General features: G+C 39.6%; 1 protein-coding gene across 1 annotated transcript in view; it reads right to left on the bottom strand.

The window, feature by feature from the left end:
• Positions 1-19,406, bottom strand: part of LOC117418465 (dynein axonemal heavy chain 3-like) — a 50,399-nt gene extending 30,993 nt beyond the window's left edge. The window contains exons 1-15 of the mRNA XM_059035296.1: positions 19,305-19,406; positions 16,545-16,824; positions 9,502-9,571; positions 9,078-9,258; positions 7,404-7,593; positions 5,779-5,974; positions 5,149-5,274; positions 4,343-4,538; positions 3,727-3,906; positions 3,259-3,395; positions 3,063-3,168; positions 1,811-1,989; positions 1,259-1,443; positions 963-1,086; positions 228-381 (exon numbers count right to left, since the gene is read on the bottom strand). Of these exons, the coding sequence (XP_058891279.1) occupies positions 228-381; positions 963-1,086; positions 1,259-1,443; positions 1,811-1,989; positions 3,063-3,168; positions 3,259-3,395; positions 3,727-3,906; positions 4,343-4,538; positions 5,149-5,274; positions 5,779-5,974; positions 7,404-7,593; positions 9,078-9,258; positions 9,502-9,571; positions 16,545-16,824; positions 19,305-19,406 (2,406 nt within the window). The remainder of the gene's footprint in view (positions 1-227; positions 382-962; positions 1,087-1,258; positions 1,444-1,810; positions 1,990-3,062; positions 3,169-3,258; positions 3,396-3,726; positions 3,907-4,342; positions 4,539-5,148; positions 5,275-5,778; positions 5,975-7,403; positions 7,594-9,077; positions 9,259-9,501; positions 9,572-16,544; positions 16,825-19,304) is intronic.
• Positions 19,407-21,122: the final 1,716 nt, after the last annotated feature.

The following is a 21,122-nucleotide window of genomic DNA, read 5'->3' as shown; positions in this document are numbered from 1 at the left end:
AGCATAGGATGTTTAATAGGATTTATGAAACTTAGATACAATTATTGTATTTATCTTACATGACAGCGTCAACTGGAAAACAAATATGTGGTTTCCCTGGATAAATAATTTACAAATTAGAGACAATGTTCATAGCTTTCTACAATAAGGAGAGAACGTGACCTTGGTCTCAGTGAGTAATATTCCGATTCACTTAAAAAAAGAAAAGACGGTTTTGAACCTCCCACCTCCAGTTCTGCCAGAGCTGCATTCAGACTGCTGGTTAGCTCACTTAGCTTGTCCATGTTGTTCTTCATCTCTTCCATGCTCATCAGCTCCTTCTTTCTGAAACTCTCCACTTCTTTATTGTACATAACAAGTTTCTTGTCAAACTCTGAAATCCTGTCGTCGGGACACAGTTAACATACATTAATTACAAAGACAGGTATTCAAAATCCAGCATTTTATAACTGTTAGTTCGACCTTTTTTTTTTTTTTTTTTTTTTTAAATAGAAAAGCCATGTAGTTACAAAACTAGACATAATGAGCTTAATACCTTTGAGTCATTTCATTAAATTCCTGAGTTCTTCAAGTTTTGTAACTTCAGGGTGCCTTTCTCCTTTCTGTGTTAATAACACTTATAAAATAAATGGCTTTGTGAAATACCCCAATATTACAGGCACCCTATCCCCATCCCCTCAATAGTCGGAACCTCATTATCTTTAAAAGCACTTTCTGAAGTCCTTCCTAACTTTAGAAACGTGTGCTTTTCTGAATAAAAGATCTAATTATACAGTTTTATAGGAAATGTCAAACGGGATATTATGGGCATGATTCATTCTTGCATAACCATGAAGGAAAATCAAATAAATTAAAGTGTAATTTGTTCTGGCGCATTTAATCAAGTGCAATATCTCAGTACAATAGGTCAATCACCAGAAGGATTGCAGCAATTGTCTCTAAAACCAGCAATTCTTAATTACTTTTTCAGAAGGCTTTCCTCAGCATGTTCTCTCCGGATTGCCAGGCGACTCCTGTTCAGCTCAAACACAGCTTGGATCTGGTCTGGCCAGTGGAAGGCATTGCTGTTCAATTTAACATCCTCGTCTTGTATAAAAGATAACAAAAACAAAAACAGGGATTTGGAAATGCAGTCAGTCATTAATAATATAATGGATTTTTATCTAAAAAAAATAATAATAAAAACACACTGTTAATATATGCAAAGCAAGATAAAAAAAAAAATAGCAGAAACATTTACAACAAATTTGCTACTTACAAGACAAGGTAGCGTATCCCATGAGGAATTCCAGTCTGCTGGCTGCTTCGCAGATTTCGTCCTTCAGTTTGTGCACGGTGACTTCACTGGCCACTTTGAGGTACTCTGTGAGAGCGACCATCTCCTCTGTGCTGTTTGGTATGGTACTGATTTTCTCTGCTATCTCATCATACCGCCGACAAACGCTACAATAAAACATTTACTGAAACCTGAATTCTATTTATTTGAAAGCAATATATATATATATATATATATATATATATATATATATATATATATATATATATATATATATATATATATGAGTGTTTTTTCTTACAAAAGCAGATAAAGTGTCAGGAGAATTATTTGGCTAAAAGTCTTCCATGTTATTAGGACTATTTCGGCAAAACTGAAATGGATGTCTGGTTATAGCAGACTTATTTTAAGGACATTCAGATCATATATTATGTTGTTTCAGATGGTGCATGATTTATAAAAAAGTACGTCATGGGCACCACTGACTGAATAATATTGTACCATCGACTGTTGTAGCAACTTGTGTGCCTGTACCTCTTATTTAGCTCTCTGTTTTCATCCACCTCAAACAAGATCAATCTCTCATTGAGCTTCTCTGCTCGAACACAAAGGTCTACGTTCAAGCTCACAACGTCCAAGCAGAACACAGCCAGGGGTACAGTTATGTGCAGAGAACCAATTTCTTTATGCAACTTACGGATTTCTTCAATTTTCTGCAATACAAAAATGTATTCATTACAATTTTTAATGTTTCTCTATTTTATTCAATGATTGGCTGAGACTGATATTAATAGTATAGCAGTAAGCTGGGGCACTGCCTCTGTTAGGGAGATTGATTTGAGCACAGTGCATTTATTTTGTAGGCAAACATGTCTTTCAGGAGTGTTTTCAGTGTGCTTTCATGAATTCTTATTGTTGAGAATCTGAGCTGTGATTGCCAATGATGCTTGACATGAAAGGTTCTATATAATTTTTTTGTTTTTATTATTGTATTGTATCTGTATTGGTCTTTGAAGCTGAATGGATTTTTAACACAAAACACTAATTGCAGGTACCATGTGAAGCAATTGTCCAAATGTAGAAAGAGCAACTTGGAGATAACTGCTTAAATTTCCACATACAATTAGCTGCTAAAACAAGTCTAAGTCATGATTGAATGTTTAAAATAGCCAGGAAAAAATAACATGAAATTTGACTCATGTTATATGTACTTTAGTCTTCCTTATAGAACTCTTAAATCAATATGTTCTACCAAATGCAGAGTATCACTCGAGTATGAAATGCGTTTTTGAACAGTAAAGGTATTGAGCTCTGGAAAGGGGGATTTCATTGCTAAATTAAAAAAAATAATACAATCGTCTAGTTTGAGATCAAATAAGATTGTCTGGCTTAGAATCTTTATATACCCCAATATTAAATATATATATATTTATTTAAAGAAAGTATTTTTCATCACATCACCCACTCATTTTCAAACTTTTCTTAAGACTGATATGATCCCTAGGCCAGCATTTAGCATCTAGAAGTTATAGGCCTGCCACATTTTATTATATCTGGTTTGTAACTATACCCCTTGGGCACTAATGAACTTCAACACCACATGGGAATTAATTACCACTGCTATTCAAAGTGATTCTTTGGGCATATGATTTAGTAAAAGTGAGAAACATATATATATATATATATATATATATATATATATATATATATATATATATATATATATATATATATATATATATATATAAATATGAAGCAAGCTATAAAAAATGTGCTGGTACAGTACCTCTGTAAATGCCTGCAGGGAGTGATTCTCCTTTAAAAATGAAATGACGTCTTGCTCTGCCTTTTTGTTTAAAAGATCGCTGTATTTGTTATACACATTTAAATACCTGCAGAAGAAATTTGTAAAAAACAGTTATAACCAACTCTGGACAAGATCATCGGCTAGTGTACTAGTAACAATAACAGGACTCATTTACTTCTGTGGACCAACAGTATTCTTTTTGAAGATCTCCAAGGTTTTGTTGACAATGTCACAAACCAGAGGCTCATCTAATTTCACTGCTTGCAGGCAAAGACTCTCTCCTTGAATCTCTGGGAACAGGTCGCATTCAACCTATCAGGCAGAAAAAAAAAAGACTAGGTATAAACACTTAGCATTCATTCATTACATTATGCTTACACACCTGTAAACTAATAAAGGATTAGCAATTAAAAAAAAAACGATGCACAAAAACTAGGTTTAATATTTAACAAAAATAAAACATATGAATATTTCGCAGAATGTTGGTATTCTAGATGGTGGTCTTGTTATACACAAGAGCAAAGTTGATCAATATGCATCAATCACAGCCAAACTAATTTAGATAGTGTACATATTTCACAATCCCAATCTACGTTATTATTATTCCAGTGCTCTTTGGGCAGGAAGAGCCAGTTTTACATACCCGGGGAAGTCCTTCAGCACTGGTTGTGATTTCTACGAAGCACCGGTTAATCAGACCCCAACACTCTCTCATGCTAGGTTCGAAAACTATAGCTGGTTCTTTCACTTGCAGTTTGACAATCATGATTTGTGGCTTGAAAAAGTCCCTTTCTTTATACTGTTCTCCAAAATCATTTCCATCCTTCAAAATAATGAAGTTGAAATACACACTATGAATCACATAAAAAATGTAGGTATTCTTCCTCCAAATCTGACCTCATATAATGAGTCCATTGGTATCTGAACTGTCACAAATTACATTACAAAACACACATTTAAAAAAACATTAACTGGACAGAACATATATGTCCAAAACCAAAATAAGGCTGAGCATTACTTTCAGTTCGAGAGACTATGCTTAAAACCTCTAAAACCAATCTACATAAAAAAAGACTAATCCAGGCATAGCAGTTTACACAGATCAACTCTTATCAAACTCCCCAAGCCAATACATTGGATTTTACTTATAATTGGAGATAGGGCTATGTGACCAGGATGGCTGGTGGTGATGTCAGACCCAGAAGAGACACAGACAGCACTGGGATATAAAGCGCTGACGCCTCTTGTTTTCTCAGTACCTCGTGCACTGCGAAAAATGAGAGCAGGTCCTGTAAGGAGTTGATAACCATTCCCCGCAGCTGCAGAGACATCAGGGACGCTGCACATGCAAAGAACTCATGAATCAGGTTAACAGAGTCGTGGTCGCTCTGTGGGACCAGCTGCAGCCATTGTACTTTGTGGGTGATAAACAGTGACACGCATGCTGGAATCCATCTGGAGAAAAAAATAGAGGGGTGTTAGAGTGTGGCCCTGCACGCCTCCAATAGTTTGATATTGTGCTTCAGTATTATACAGTATTTAGATCTCAGGAACATTTCTACATCTTAGTGTGAATGGCACAGCATAAGAAATATGGATGTTTAAGCAGGAATGCTGGAATATGAAATTGAAATACAACTCTTTTGACCATAAGTCTTTCTCAATGTCTTGCATTTCTTTGTAGTATTACTAAATTGCAAGCAAACACTAAGAAGGGTGTTATTTTGATGATTTAAAAGCTGCCGTAATTTAAATCCACCACAATTTAGATGAATAAAATAGACGCACGTGTCTCTTCAAAACCAGATTGCATTTGTATTTTTATTTTATTATAATGCATACTGTACTACAACAAAACAGATATCACCCATGGAACAAGTGATTTTAGTTTTAATATGACTATCTCTGTGCCAAGGGAAAATAAAAGCAGAACAGGATTGGATTCATGGGCTACTGCTGTTTTTTTTTTCAGTACAAAAAGCCTAAATGCACAACCTCAGCAAGGATCCCACATTAGCAGATTTACCCAAAGTAAATAATATTAATATTACTCTGAGTTACTGACTTGGTTTGTAGAGTGGTGCGTGCTGCCAGGCACTGTTTGCGAATCAGGTCTTCAAACTCTACAGGCAGCAGTGGCAGACATGCAGAAAACAGTGCTTCCAGCATAACAAATCTCAACGTGGCAAACCTGCAGAGAAACATGTGGCAGATCCTTAAATCAATAATGCCCATGAGACTAGATGACAGATCACACCTTGTCATGGTTTGGCAACAGTCATTGATTGCTAGCCTTGTTAATAATTCAAATTCTATTCTGAATGCATTCTCTGCTTGGTGTTGCTTCTCAAATTGTGATTGGTTGTGAGTTTAAGTTGAACTTCACACAACATTGGCACGGTCAACTCGTTTTAAAATTACCTCTGATACATCAATAACATGTAGAAGTGGGTCTAGCATAGATGCTTCATTTTTAAGTGAGCCCATTTACTGGAAAGCCTTCACACTTCTCAATAATGAGGACACAGTGTTACATGCTCAGCAGTATAAATAGTCTCACCCCATAATGTTATAGTATGTGCAGAACATATATTCAATACATGATGTCCGATATCTACAAAATATTCACATGCCCCTAAGGATAACAACAGGTCAAATGAGCTCATTATGAGAAAAATGTATAAATCAATCATACTCTTTACACCAGAGCTGCTGCAGCTCAAGCATCATGGGATTCACATTAAAGAGATGAGTTTCGTTCCAGTTCTTGACGTCTCTGAAACTGCTGCTCCAAGGAACGGGGGCTCGAATTATTCTTTGTGGAAACATACGAGGGATGCTTGCAATGAAAAGCCTTGTTCTTTCTGAAGGGTCTTTTAAAATGTAATCAACTGAAAAACAAAAATTAAAACACAAGTTTATAATATAGGACCCTATTTTTTCAAAATGAGGCCATAATTTCACCTTTCTTTCAACAACCCTATGTAAAAGAAGGTGTATCTTATTAGTGGAGTGCTGCTGGTTTTGCGCACAGAATATTAGGGCTGGAACATTGCAGGAAAACAGGATCCTGCTCATTCTATTATATCATATAATTTAATTTTAACATGTATTCCTTGTCTGATATAAAAAAAGGCTTTTCCCTTTCTCCTTTAATGCATATACAATAAAAGTAATGCTGTGCAATGGCGTATTTTTGTTCTGCTTACTGGAGATACATTGATTGATGAGACGTAGCCTCAATTCTCTTCCTTGTAGGCATTGCCACCCTGCAGTGCAGGCTCTATGGATCGAGGTGACAGTGCTATGTGAATACAATCAATAGCACACGTCCTGTAAACCTGTCCTCTGTGGGAAATTTAATATAATTTCCTGTGAGCTTTAGCAGGGCTTATTTTGTTTGTTTGTTTGTTTTTGTAAATTGCAGTTTATTAAATAAATAGCCAATCAAATAGCACAAATAACACACAGGATCTGTTTCACACATAATTTTGATCAGGATAGCGAAGTGAAGGCTTGTTTAAACTATTTATTTTGTGTAAAATTTAAAATCAGTAGACAAAAAGTAATTGGAGATGTCACGGAAGCAAAAGTTGGAGGCGGAACAAATTTTCATAACCAAGTAATTCAGCAAGATGTATTTATTTGGCATTAGTGAATCAGTGAATCAAACGAACAAATCTGTTGAATTGATTCACTAAACTGAATCAAACGAATTGAGCCAGTTAAAAGAATCGAACTGCACATCATTAGCTTCCAGGCCAGAAAAAGAGGTTTAAATAGCACGCCTATCATTGGTTAAAGCCTGGTTTCCATACGCGCTAATAAATCACTTTAATGCGCGCGCACAAATTAAAGTCCTTTAGTAAATACCATGTGAATATAGCTCATCTCATTAGCATGCATTACAATAAAAATCACATATTGATTCTGATTACCATAGTGTGAAGCACTAAATTTAGCGCGCGCCATAATATGCCAAGTATAGCATGTGACAATAAATTAAATTACAATAGTAAATACGGAAATCAAACATGCACACTAATTGCAATTATTGCGCACCATGTAGTTTAGCGCCCTTTCGTAAATGACTAAAGAGAAAACAGAATGACTGAACTAGGGGGAAAAAATACTACTTTTCAAACCAGCATTTGGCATTGTACACTGGCGACCAATCAAGATATCTCGAGAGGCCTTTTTGTCTCTATACATACCTGGCAGCACATACTCTAAAAGATATTAGCTTTTAGTAACATGGAGCAAAAAATTGTCCCTTGTCAAGCAAAATTTTAAATATAACAGCTTGACCTGATATCTTACCCATGCCTTTGCGCAGGCTGAAATCATAGTCATTGTGAATCTCTTCAGTTAATTGTTCTTGCAGTTTTTCCAGTGCAGGGTTGTTCTTGAGATGATGGGGCAAAAGCTGCAGGACATTTTTCATCTGCTGTTGGTCTTGTGCTGCAAGCATGTGGCTGTGGACTCCAGTGTTCAAATAGTGGTGATACCTCTGTGTTCATAAGGCAGTATAAATGATAGATGTAAATAACACCTCTTAACACTCAATGAGAATGTAAAACTGGTAGACAAGCAGATAACCCAAAGACACTGAATTAGACAGTGTGTCACTACTAATAACTGTTCTATTGAAAGCAATATATATATATATATATATATATATATATATATATATATATATATATATATATATATATATATATATATATATTTCCTCTATACATAATTACATTTGTAATTGACCACAATATTGTGACTTGTGACAAGATAAGTAGTACAAGTTTATTGGCTTGGGGGAGGATTCAATACCACATAGTTGTGCATGTCCTTCCTTCATCCAAGTCTCTCATATCTTTTGTTGCTGTTTTTGGCATAGCACATGCTGCCATATTACATGAATGTGCTGTATTAAGTGTGGAGTAACATTCCACAAACCTTTTTTTTTTATTTTGCAGAGTCATTAGTTTCAAGAGGCACACATTTACTGATTATGCTTTTGTGGAGTTTTACTTCTTTGAAATTGGCTCGTACATTTATATTTACATATATATGGCTATAAAATGTGTTATTCTTTATTATATCTTGTTGTTTAATACAGACAGGTTACATCTTTTCTGCGTTAGATAATACATGCAGGAGTTTTCAGAATCTTTTTTTGTTTTTTTGTTTTTTTCCAAAGCAGACACAGCCTAATAATCATCAAAACTACTTTTCAAAGTCTCCACATCAGGATTCTTTGAACATAGAAGATAGTCATTTCTTGCAATGCTTATTAAAACACAAAATTAAAAAAAGAGCAAAGTCACTGAATTTTAATAGCAGGAATAGTGCTCAACAGGATTAGCTACATGTATCGCAATTGAATTCAAAGATGTTGTTTGTCATTTTTATAATTTTTTTTTTTTTTCTATGTACAGCTGGTCTGATGCTGAACTCAAAAAATACCTTGTATGACCCAAGGTAAGACGGGAGCTTACACAACTCTGATAATGATGATTACATTGCACATGGCATAGGTCTAATCAATTCAACTGTGGACCAATCATTCTAACAGTTCACCAGGTTAAGTGTTCCGCTCAGTGTTCTAAATAATTCAATATAAGCAGCATAACATTGAAATAAAATATATTAGAACCTATTTTCCACGAATTAGTAACTGAATAATTGTTGGGTTTATATCAGACCAAGTGTTGTTTATACATATGAAAGAAGATAAATGACTCCTCTTTACGTTCATCTGCTTTATCAGTGTAATAACAGGCTGTTTTGATCATTTGATTGATAATAGATCACATGTTACAGAACTGTATATCAGTGTGCATCCTTTCATGTTTTTTCACTTTCTTGTTCTGTGTGGGTGTGCAACATAGCAGCATATCACAATTACCTTTAAGCTATAAAATGTTTCTAATGCGATTATAAATGAAATATAACGTGACTAATTTGAAAAAAAAAAGAGTGAATCTAAAAGCTTGCCTCCAAATCTCTTTCAGAAGGCTCTCCCATGCTCTTCGAAATCTCCTCTTCCTGATTCACCATACTGTTTAACTGTTCAGTAGGAGTCATGGGCCGGCTTCCTGGATGAACTGATGCACTGTTATACAGGTCATGTCCATTGGAGTGAGACAGCAAGGAAAGAGCCACCTGAGTTGACTCTCTGCAAAGTAATTGCCTATAAGAATTAACACTTAATATGGTACGCTTATTACTATACTAAAATAATGAAGTCAAATCAATTCAAGCTAACATTTTAATACCAGCTGCAATGCCAGATTTACATCTTAAAGCTTTAGGACTCAGGAAATGCGGTATTAACTTGGATTACATGCATACTGGCTATGTCAAGGATTTATTACGTGACTTCAAAATATCTTCAGGAATACATGTCTGATTCAAATACCTTTCTGCAAAAGGTTTGCTTTTTGATGCAAGCTTCAGTTTCTTCTCAACTGGGGGAGATGCTTTTGAAGCTAGAATTACAAAGCTCAGGAGAAAAATACCAATACATATATATGAATGCATATATTTGCAATGAATAACCTTTGCAACTCATTTCAAAGCCTATGAGGGAGTGGATTAATTAATAAGCCTTTCATGGCATGCACCTAATCCAACTAAGGTCACTCGAGAAATAATTTTGTTGGTCTCAGTGGGAATTTGGCATAATTGACTTGCTAGAGTCTCAGCACTAAATGGCAGATTATGTTAAATTGAGGACAAAGGTGTGCCTGCAGATCTAAGAAGAGACTACTTTTTATTTTAAATTGAAATCTAATTGTTGCAAACCAATTTATTTTATTTCTGTGGAAAATAAACATATTAATATGAATGACTGTGAAATACTAAGGCATCTTGATGCAAAAACGTTAACCTTTAACACAAAGTTACAAATGATTCGTCAAAGCAGATTATGGAATGGATGTCAGTGGGATATTGCATTAATTGCGATCCTCATCCGAGCACCTACTGGCTGTCAAGAAGTGTTTTCTCTTATCATACAGATACAGTATTCCACTGACAGATTAGATTAATACACTGCACTGCAGACCTGACATGTACTGCACACAATGCATGCCCTGTCAGAAACTTGAAACACATGTTTACTGATGGTTTCAGTTCAGTGTTTTCTTATTGCTTCTAATAAGTTGAAATTGAGACAATCATCTACCAGCTTCCTAAATCAAATGTGGCAAGGTAGTGGAAGGTTAAACCAAGCATTGTTTCCTAATATTGAGAATGGGGTTTGGAGAAGCAGAGGAGAACAAGGCATGGAGAAGGTGGTGTGTTACAAGGTCTGTTTGTTTGAACATTTGTTGGATAATTAAAACTTGATACAGGGAAACGGCTTAGCCGTCCTGTTTAGTTAGGGAACGACAAAGAAAAGTGAAGTTAGATCTCCGTTTTTCTTTGTATTATTGAGCGTAAATATTTTGTAAATATTGTAAATAAAACTCTGAAAGATTGAAACTACAGCTTTGCAAGCATCTTCTATTTAAACTACACCACTGACAAGATCAACCTACCACACAGAGTAATGTTTTACTTAATCAGAACTGAGGCATTAATTTTCATTCAGTCCGAAAGTAGAGACAGGCACTACTTCATAACATACCCTTGAGATTTTCATTGCAGCGGGCAGTGAGGTCTGTGGCAATTTAAATCTACAGGGATATCAACATATCAAAATGTTTTCTTTTTTTTATTAATAATTAAGTCTAATGGCAAAACAAGAGCGGAAAAAAAACTCAAAAGTTTTCTCTTTTTTTTCTACTGGTTTAAAAAAGTTTTTTCTGTAATAAGACAAGTTACCATATGGAATCTTGGATAGATGTCAGACAGAAAACAATGGGTGGCAAAAATGTAAGTTGGGGTATAATAATAATAATAATAATAATAATAATAATAATAATAATAATAATAATAATAATAATAATAATAATAATCATCATCATCATCATCATCTTAATTTTACAAAGCGCCTTTCATGACAAGTCATCACAAAGCGCTGGACATAAGAACACAAAATAAAAATAAACAATAAGAAAAATATTAAAACATCAAATCTAAACAAAAGCCTGTTTAAACAAATAAGTTTTAAGGCGAGATTTAAAAACACCCAAGGATTCCTAAAGAGGTATAAATAGACAAAAGTTTAGTCAATGTAAGGGTGAGACACACCCTTCAAAGTCTTAAAAGTCAATAGCAAGATTTTAAAATCAATGTGAAATTTAACAGGATGTAAGGATTCCAGAACAGGGGTAATATGATCACCAGATCGAGACCGAGTCAAAACCCTGGCTGCTGAGTTTTGAACATACTGCTATTTGTTGAGGGTGTTCTTGGAAACCCCAGCAAGCAGGGCATTACAGCAGTCATCTGGATGAGACAAAGGCAAGGACCAGTTTCTACGCAGCAGGCACATAGAGAACAGGGCATAGCCGGGCGATATTCCTAAAATGGAAAAAGGAAGTCTTGGTGATATTCCATACATGAGGCTGTGGCGGAGTGTCCCGCCCCTATTTATTATTATTTGTATTTTTGTTTGCGGCGCGGGTAAAAGCGCCGCGTCTTTTGTTATTATATTTAAAAACCCCGTGAGGATGCATGGCTGATCAGCTACTGATTATTTAACTAGCTGACAGTCATGCATCCTTACCAAACGCGTGCAGACTCTGGCCGGGGGATAATAAGATAATTACCAACTAGTTAAATCCCTCGGCCAGAGTATATAAACCAGCAGCACTCTGCACTCGGGGTTGAGAGTGTAGAGGAGAGTACGGGAGAGCGGAGAGAGAAAAAGCAACATTAACAAAACAATTGCTAAGACGTGCTGGATTTCCCAGCACATCACTTACTTGTTTGTTTGTTCATTCGTTTGGCCCTTGTGCCCTTTTGTTTTGTGTTGTGTTAATTTGTTTAATATTTTGTTTATTAAATACGCTGAGTGCACTAACACTCAGCTTCAACCGCCCATCCACTGTTTGGTTTGAGTTACTTCCTGGTCCGTGACGTCATCCACATCACCACTGCGAGCCAGACTGTCACATATGGTGTCCTGCGTGGGACAAACAACGCCTCCAACAGCCGGACCAGGATTGAAAAGTGCGTTTTTTTTGTTTGTTCGTTTTTTTTTTCAAATTAAAAATGGGGAAAAGTAGCCGGAGGAGAAAGCAGCAGCAGCAGCAACAACAGCAGCAGGAGGCGCAGCAACATCAGCCTTACCTTGCCACACTGGATATCTGCCTCACCTGCCTGAAGGGTGAGGAGTGGTGCTTCGCGGTTGGTGAGGTTGGGCACGTGGCACCAGACCAACCCCCTCCATGGCAGGAGAAAGAGGAGCCAGAGCGTCCAGTGAGGGAGGACATGCATCCTCCAAAGAGGACGAATGCACTCTCCTCTGAGGGAGTCTGGGACTGGCTGGTGGAGCCGGGGAGGGATTATGAGGAAGCCCTCCCTGCAGTGATCAACCTCCTGTGGGCAAGAGATGGGGAGCGCTGGGAGGCCTGGGAACAGCAACACCACCCAGCTTCCCTCCCAGACATCGCAGCCATGGTGTTCAACTACCTGGCTGCGGATATGGGAGAGACCCTGCTGCTGCCATCTCCAGCACAAAAGGGAGAGGAGCCATCGCTACCGTCTCCACCAGCAGAGGGAGAGGAGCCATCGCTGCCGTCTCCAGCGCCAGAGGGAGAGGAGCCATCGCTGCCGTCTCCAGCGCCAGAGGGAGAGGAGCCATCGCTGCCGTCTCCAGCGCCAGAGGGAGAGGAGCCATCGCTGCCGTCTCCAGCGCCAGAGGGAGAGGAGCCATCGCTGCCGTCTCCAGCGCCAGAGGGAGAGGAGCCATCGCTGCCGTCTCCAGCGCCAGAGGGAGAGGAGCCATCGCTGCCGTCTCCAGCGCCAGAGGGAGAGGAGCCATCGCTGCCGTCTCCAGCGCCAGAGGGAGAGGAGCCATCGCTACCGTCTCCAGCATCAGAGGGAGAGGAGCCATCGCTGCCATCTCCAGCATCAGAGGGAGAGGAGCCATCGCTACCGTCTCCAGCATCAGAGGGAGAGGAGCCATCGCTACCGTCTCCACCAGCAGAGGGAGAATGCCTGCTGGTTTCGCCTCCACAGCCTGGGGAGGAGCCCGAACGTCCTACGCCCGAGTGGGAGGAGCCCGAACGTCCTACGCCCGAGTGGGAGGAGCCCGAACGTCCTACGCCCGAGTGGGAGGAGCCCGAACGTCCTACGCCCGAGTGGGAGGAGCCCGAACGTCCTACGGCCGAGTGGGAGGAGCCCGAACGTCCTACGCCCAAGAGGGGGGAGTCGGTGCGTCCACAGCCCAAGAGGGAGGAGTCGGTGCGTCCACAGCCCAAGAGGGAGGAGTCGGTGCGTCCACAGCCCAAAGAGGGGGGAGTCGGTGCGTCCATAGCCCAAGAGGTGGAAGTCTGCGCTTCCACAGCCTTAGGACCCAAGCTGCAGTCCCAAGAGCCAGAAGGGGAGGAGTTACAGGCTCAACCCCCTGAATTTTTCTGGGGGGGAGAAGGGCAGGATGCTGATGTTCCCCAGCAGCCTCTATTTATGCTGCTGAAGGGAGCACGGCACACACCAGCCCAGCCGCCACAGCAGAGGGAGCCAGAACCGCCACAGCCTCCCTCTGAGTGGCCAGCATCCGCCCCATCGCCTCTGCCTCCACCACCACCAGGAGCAGAGCAGCAGGAGCTGCCTCTGTCTCCACCACCACCAGGAGCAGGGCAGCAGGAGCTGCTTCTGTCTCCACCATCACCAGGAGCAGAGCAGCAAGAGCTGCCTCTGCCTCCGCCACCTCCACCAGCAGAGGGTGAATGCCTGCTGGTTCCACATCCACCGTCGTGGGAGGACTGCTTGCCCCTCCCACCTCCACCAGCAGAGGGTGAATGCCTGCTGGTTCCGCCTCCACCGTCGTGGGAGGACTGCTTGCCCCTCCCACCTCCACCAGCAGAGGATGAATGCCTGCTGGTTCTGCTTCAACCGTCGTGGGAGGACTGCTTGCCCCTCCCACCTCCACCAGCAGAGGATGAATACCTGCTGGTTCCGCCTCAGCCGCCGTGGGAGGACTGCTTGCCACTCCCAGCTCCACCAGCAGAGGGTGAATACCTGCTGGTTCCGTCTCAGCCGCTGTGGGAGGACTGCTTTCCCCTCCCACCTCCACCAGCAGAGGGTGAATACCTGCTGGTTCCACATCCACCGTCATGGGAAGGACTGCTCCTGCCCTGCCTCGCACCACCCAGGGATGCCTGCCTCGCATCGCCTGGGGTTGCCTGTTCCACATCGCCTGGGGTCGCCAGGGATCCTGCTTCGCCTGGGGTCGCCAGGGATCCTGCTTCGCCTGGGGTCGCCAGGGATCCTGCTTTGCCTGGGGTCGCCAGGGATCCTGCTTCGCCTGGGGTCACTACACTGTGGTCGGAGCCCCACGGAGGGGAGCTGCCGGCCATGAAGAAAGGGGGGGAGGTCAGGAGACCAGCTTCCCCAGCCGCACTTTCGCGGCCGGAGATCATGTGGTCAGAGCCCCACGAAGGGGAGCTGCCAGCCATGGAAAAGGGGGGGGAGGTCAGGAGACCAGCTCCCCCAGCCGCACTTTCGCGGCAGGAAATACTGTGGCTGGAGCCCCGTGAAGGGCAGCTGTCAGCCATGAAGAAGGGGGGGGAGGTCAGGAGACCAGCTTCCCCCGCAGCAATTTCTCTGCAGGAGAAAGGGTGGCCAGAGCCCCACGGAGGGGAGCTGTCGGCCATGAAGAAGGGGGGGCAGGTCTGGAGACCACCCCCAAAAATTTTTTGGCCAGAGGAGCTGGCCGGTGCGCGGGCCATTGGAACACTACGGCTGTTTGGGTGGGAGGAGGACATCCCACCGTGGCCGCCACCTTTGGCCCGTTGCTGCCCCTGTTCCTGCGCCGGGACTGCTGACCGGGACTTTGGGGACTAAGGGGGGAGGTGGCCGAAAAGGCCATGTGTGCTGCGCACAAGGGGGGGCATGTATGGCGGAGTGTCCCGCCCCTATTTATTATTATTTGTATTTTTGTTTGCGGCGCGGGTAAAAGCGCCGCGTCTTTTGTTATTATATTTAAAAACCCCGTGAGGATGCATGGCTGATCAGCTACTGATTATTTAACTAGCTGACAGTCATGCATCCTTACCAAACGCGTGCAGACTCTGGCCGGGGGATAATAAGATAATTACCAACTAGTTAAATCCCTCGGCCAGAGTATATAAACCAGCAGCACTCTGCACTCGGGGTTGAGAGTGTAGAGGAGAGTACGGGAGAGCGGAGAGAGAAAAAGCAACATTAACAAAACAATTGCTAAGACGTGCTGGATTTCCCAGCACATCACTTACTTGTTTGTTTGTTCATTCGTTTGGCCCTTGTGCCCTTTTGTTTTGTGTTGTGTTAATTTGTTTAATATTTTGTTTATTAAATACGCTGAGTGCACTAACACTCAGCTTCAACCGCCCATCCACTGTTTGGTTTGAGTTACTTCCTGGTCCGTGACGTCATCCACATCACCACTGCGAGCCAGACTGTCACAGAGGCTCAAAAGTTAAGCTAGGGTCAAAAATGCCCCCCAAATTATTCTTTTTAGTGCAAAACTCAGTCTGTACACTATTGATAGCCATGCTTAGACTGTTAGATTTACTGGTGCTGAGAACCTAGTAACATGACCTCAGTCTTATCACAGTTCAATTGCAAAAAACGTTGTTGCATCCAAAGTTTAATATAATTTATACAGTTAGCAAGCAATGGCAGCAGTGTGGAGTAGTGGTTAGGGATCTGGACTCTTGACCGGAGGGTCGTGGGTTCAATCCCAGGTGGTGGACACTGCTACTGTACCCTTGAGCAAGGTACTTTACCTAGATTGCTCCAGTAAAAACCCAACTGTATAAATGGGTAGTTGTATGTAAAAATAATGTGATATCTTGTAACAATTGTAAGTCGCCCTGGATAAGGGTGTCGGCTTAGAAATAGTAATAATAATAATACTTCAATGTCAGGTTTAGTTTGCAAGTAAATCTGAGTGTCATCAGCGCAGAGATGGAAACTCATGCCATGATGTCTAAGACTTTGACCAAGTGGGAACATATATATACTAAATAAGAGGCCCCAATATGGAGCCCTGGGGAACCCCCAAGGAAACAGTCCAGGTAACGGACCTAAACACACCCAGAGAGACAAATGCTTTCTTTCAGAGAAATAAGAGCTAAACCAACTAAGTACAGTGCCAGAAATGCCAAATAGGCTCTCTAACTGAATAATAAATAGCCACAAAGAGATGAATGCTGTAGCCTTAGCCTCTGAATATCACAAAGCCTGTACATTAAATATTTATTACATCGCTGGTTGCAAACCAAAAATGAGCAACCACAAAGCAGAAAGATGACACATATTTCCATATTCCATATGTATGCAACCTGCACCCTGATCCTTATGAATAAGATATTGCAGACACCATTATATAAATGCAGGCTGACAGCTGAATTAAAAGGATACGAAAAAGAGGCCTCAGTCTTGGAGAGACCAGAGTGGTACTGGCTCTGACATAAGAAAACTTATTTTGCAGGTCCTTTATTTTCAGGTTGCTTGCACTGGGGGTGTAGTTGTTTCCAATGGATTCACTTGGACTCCTGTGGTGTCTCTGCTCTTTAAAAGGAACAGCCAAGTTCCACGAGGGGCTTTGCAGAATGGGAGGGTACTGGCTATGCCGAAGAACAATCTGAAAAATATATATAAAGTAAATATGGTTTTACAATCTACAATGTCTGTACTTGCTTATATTATTATTATTATTCATGCATACTAAGTTCTTCAATGTGCTTACCGTATTATACCGGTAATATAAATAGTTTAACACTAGGGTCCACTCGTGAAAGGGTAGCATGTCAGCAATACAGATGATGCAGTATGTGATTTGCAAAGCATTTACTGGCCATACATTCACAACATTTAAAGCAATAAGAACATAAACATATCCTTCATCACAAGTCTTGCTTTCACAAAGCACTTTTTATCTATCTCTTTATCATGGGTATACAGTTCAGTCATACAGTTCAGAAATAATGATAAATGGCATCTGGACTGGATTAAGTAAACTTGCTATATTGTTAAACAATATGCTATAAGTAAGCTTAATGTGATCTATTCTAAGATTGTCTGCACGATTTCAGTTTAGTGTGTGTGTGTGTGTGTGTGTGTGTGTGTGTGTGTGTGTGTGTGTGTGTGTATTAGCAAGCTACTAGATATGTATGTCACAGCCTGAGTTGCAGCTGCTGCTGTGTGTGTGTTTGTGAGTAGAATATAAACAGTGTCATGTTTCACTTTCCTGGCTAGCTGCTTAATGCAGTGTGTGAGCTTTGACTTTTGTTTTACGCTTAGAAAACTAAGAGATTGATTTTCTGACTTTTGTGATTTCTGGTTAATATTTGTGAATTTAATAAAATACTACTATTGATTAAATATTCCTTGTGTTTAGAGTGTGTGTGCTTGTTCATAATAAACCCTCGATCTGGTAACACGCCAATTAAATATTTTTATAAGAGAACTGCTCAGCCTAGATAAAACTCTAAACTATCAATTATATAATTGTTCTTAAAGAATTCTAACACAGAAAAGACTTGATTGTTACAAAAATAATTATCTTGAAAAGTTACTAAAGAGACAATAGAGGCAGATAAACTGTATCAAAGCAATTAACTTCAGAATGCAATTGGTAAAGATTTTTTAAGGGAAATAAGATGATAAGAATACTAATGTGAAACAGCTCAGACAGTTGATTTTAAGGACACTGACCTGGCAATGCAAGCAGCTACATGATAGAATGGAACTACAGTCGGAACATTTTCCTACTTTAACACTTTAACACTGGGTTGTAGTATCGCAGCCCCATGGTATTATATTTTGAATAACATTTCCAATAGCAACGCAGATAGGATTGAGAACACACAAGCAATAGGTTAAGGAATAGGATCTAAATATTAAATGACTTTTTACAAATAATTTACCTCAATGCTTGCTTCAAGTCACAGAGAAAAAAAACAACATTGCTTATTAAATATCCTAATTAGCATGCTGGCAGACTTCTAGAAGGCTGGAAGGTATGTTAAGCCACAGATTAACTGACTGTTACAAGCCAGTGACTATTAGGGTATACACTACTGCATTGGCAATAGGGGATTGGCTATGGCACGTTTGATTAGTAAACATTGTATATGTAGGATATGGCATGATTTTTCTGCTGAAGGACAACAGGGGGAATTGAAAGTTCATGCACTTAACAATATGCATTAATATTTGATTGACATGCATTCATATTTGATTGACACTTACAGTAATGGATTAGCCTAGGTATGAAAGTAGGATACATAACACTTACAAAAACATTTTGTAAGAAATTGAGCAAAACACGTTTTTTTTTTTGTTTTGTTTTGTTTTAATGATTAGATGCAAAGTTTACATCATCATCAGACTTCGAAAGCAATCAGAGCTGATTTAAAAAAGAATTAATTTTCAGACTCAGCTACCGTAGGCTTCTCACATACAACACTGTATGCTGCCATGCTACAGTGCATACTATAAACGGACTCTATCGTAGACTGAAAATAGCAGATGAAAGGAGATATCTAATTAACATTTTCAGAAGAAGCATCTGTTGAGTAGTCCCACGTAAAGGCTCACACTTGAGAATCAGACATCACTAAACAGCTGGCATGTTTGCTGCAGGTGAGAGACCACCGTGTGTGTGAGAATTCTTACCATTGCTGCCAATATCTCTGTAGTCCCTTCAGTAATCTAAGCAACCTGTCCCTGGTTCATCAGAGGCGGTCACAGACACAATAAAACTACCTTTAATTGTTTCATACTGGCTATTTATTTCTGTATAATGAATAATGGTAGCAATAATGTATTTGCTTTGCCAGCAAGCACACTGAACATAGCAAGAATATAAATTACAGGTAAAATAAAAAAGAAGGTCACAATGACTACGTTTACAATAGTACAATAAATATTCACATAGGTTTGGATACAACTAAAGTAATGACTACTGCTGTGTGTCTTTTTAATATTACTTACATAGCAAACATAGTAATCAAGTCTTGGAATCAAACATGCAAATAGAAAACCCATCAGTGCTGCTGGCAAGCTGTTCAGGGGTGCCATCATTGGTTACTGATAGCTGCAAATGAAAAGTCAGCTTACCTGATAAAGTTCAGATGGCTCTTCAGATGATGCAGCTGGTAGAGAAGGCAACCCTGGCAATCGTGTTGTGTGACTCATGTTGAAGATGGAGTCGTCCTCCATCTTTGAAATCAAATATAAATATATGTCTGGGTGGAGCGGGTGTGTTTGTTACAAAAAGCATTAATAATATAATGCATTTCGTTAGATGATAAGGCCATTGTGCAACTGACTTCAGTATAGCTTTAGCTATTAAACGTTTCAGAAGACCCTAAGCAAATATCCTGATTTAAAATGTTGTCAACCACTGTCTTCATTCAAGTGTGTGTGTGTGTGTGTGTGTGTGTGTGTGTGTGTGTGTATATATATAATATATATATATATATATATATATATATATATATATATATATATATATATATATATATATGTTTTAAAATGTAAAAATGCCACAGTACCTCTTTTGCATGTCTGTCAGACTATTGTTACTATGACCAGTACATAATGTTTACTGCCAGAGTTTGTATTTAAACCACTGCCTTCATAAAACACCCTATGTGCTGTTTTAACTTTAGTACAACATATATTCAATCCCACGTGTCAAGTATCCAGCCCCCACTCTGACCACTTAAACATTGGCAGAAAGACCAATAAACCTGGTTTAAATGGACTGCTCAACAGGTAAGAGCAGGTACAGTAATACAATTTGAAATGAGTGGCCTTTGTAAACTCTGGTTTAATCCTCCTTCTTTTCATCAAATCAGTAGTACCATATTCAAGGGACTTACATGAATTACAGTTATGTGAATAGGCTCAATTTAGCCCTGAATAATATTCTGCTACACCTAGGGAAGTGCCCATCGACTATACAGAATAATGTATTTTCTTCGAATAATAACAATAATAAATAAATAAATAAATAAATAAATAAAACGATAAAAGATACCATTTATTCTACCTTCTGTAGGCGCTCCATTTTTTCCTGGTACTTTATAAACAATGTATTATATGTATGTACTGTTTTACATTTATATATAGTTTTAAAAGAAAACAACGTTAGTCTGCTTTCCAGAGTAACCCAGGTTTCCGTTTTGAAGGTCATCTAAAAAAAAAAAAAAAAAAAAAAAAAAAAAGAAAAACACGAATTCCAGAGCCGCTTTCGTCACAAAGGAAAGTTTACTTGCTGGTGATGTCTTAATGAATGACGTATTCGTTGTGACCGAGTTGTGTTTTTGTATTCAACTGTTTACAAATTTTAAAAAATGACATCAAATGAATAATCTATTTTTACAAAAATGTAATTGATAAAACTACCATACCAGCTCCTTATACATTTCATTTAAACACGTGCATGGCATTTAAATACAATTCTAAAAGTTTGTGCTGCTCTCTTCAAACTTTTGAACACATTTTTCAAATCTACTTCGCAATTATTTGCGTTGTACAACAATCTCAGATACTCCATACTAACCCTTTAACTGTAAATTACAGCAGGGAAATTAAGTTAGCTACAATAGTCGATGTTTTTTTTTTCTTCCTCGTTTCGATTTAAAATGTTATTGTAATGTTGGTTATTTTCAAAAACAATGCCAATGTCGCGTGCTTTGTTTATACGAAACGGGTTGCATTCAGCAATGGCAATGGGATTTTTTTAAGCGACTTGAGCAGGCGATTTATGGACTATTCTCCATGAGCGATGATGTCCTAAACAAGCAAGTCATTTAATACACTTTAAATTGTACTTTTTGATGCTTGTGAATAATAGAGAGTTTGGAGGTCCTCAGATAAAGGTCAGGGCTGGGCAAGGTTGTAAGTACTGTACTCTGTCTATTGTACTGT

This window comes from Acipenser ruthenus, chromosome 13 (genome assembly GCF_902713425.1).
Source record: "Acipenser ruthenus chromosome 13, fAciRut3.2 maternal haplotype, whole genome shotgun sequence".
NCBI lineage: Eukaryota > Metazoa > Chordata > Actinopteri > Acipenseriformes > Acipenseridae > Acipenser > Acipenser ruthenus.
The sequence above is the reverse complement of the archived record's forward strand: the minus strand, read 5'-3'. Positions and strand labels throughout refer to the sequence as shown.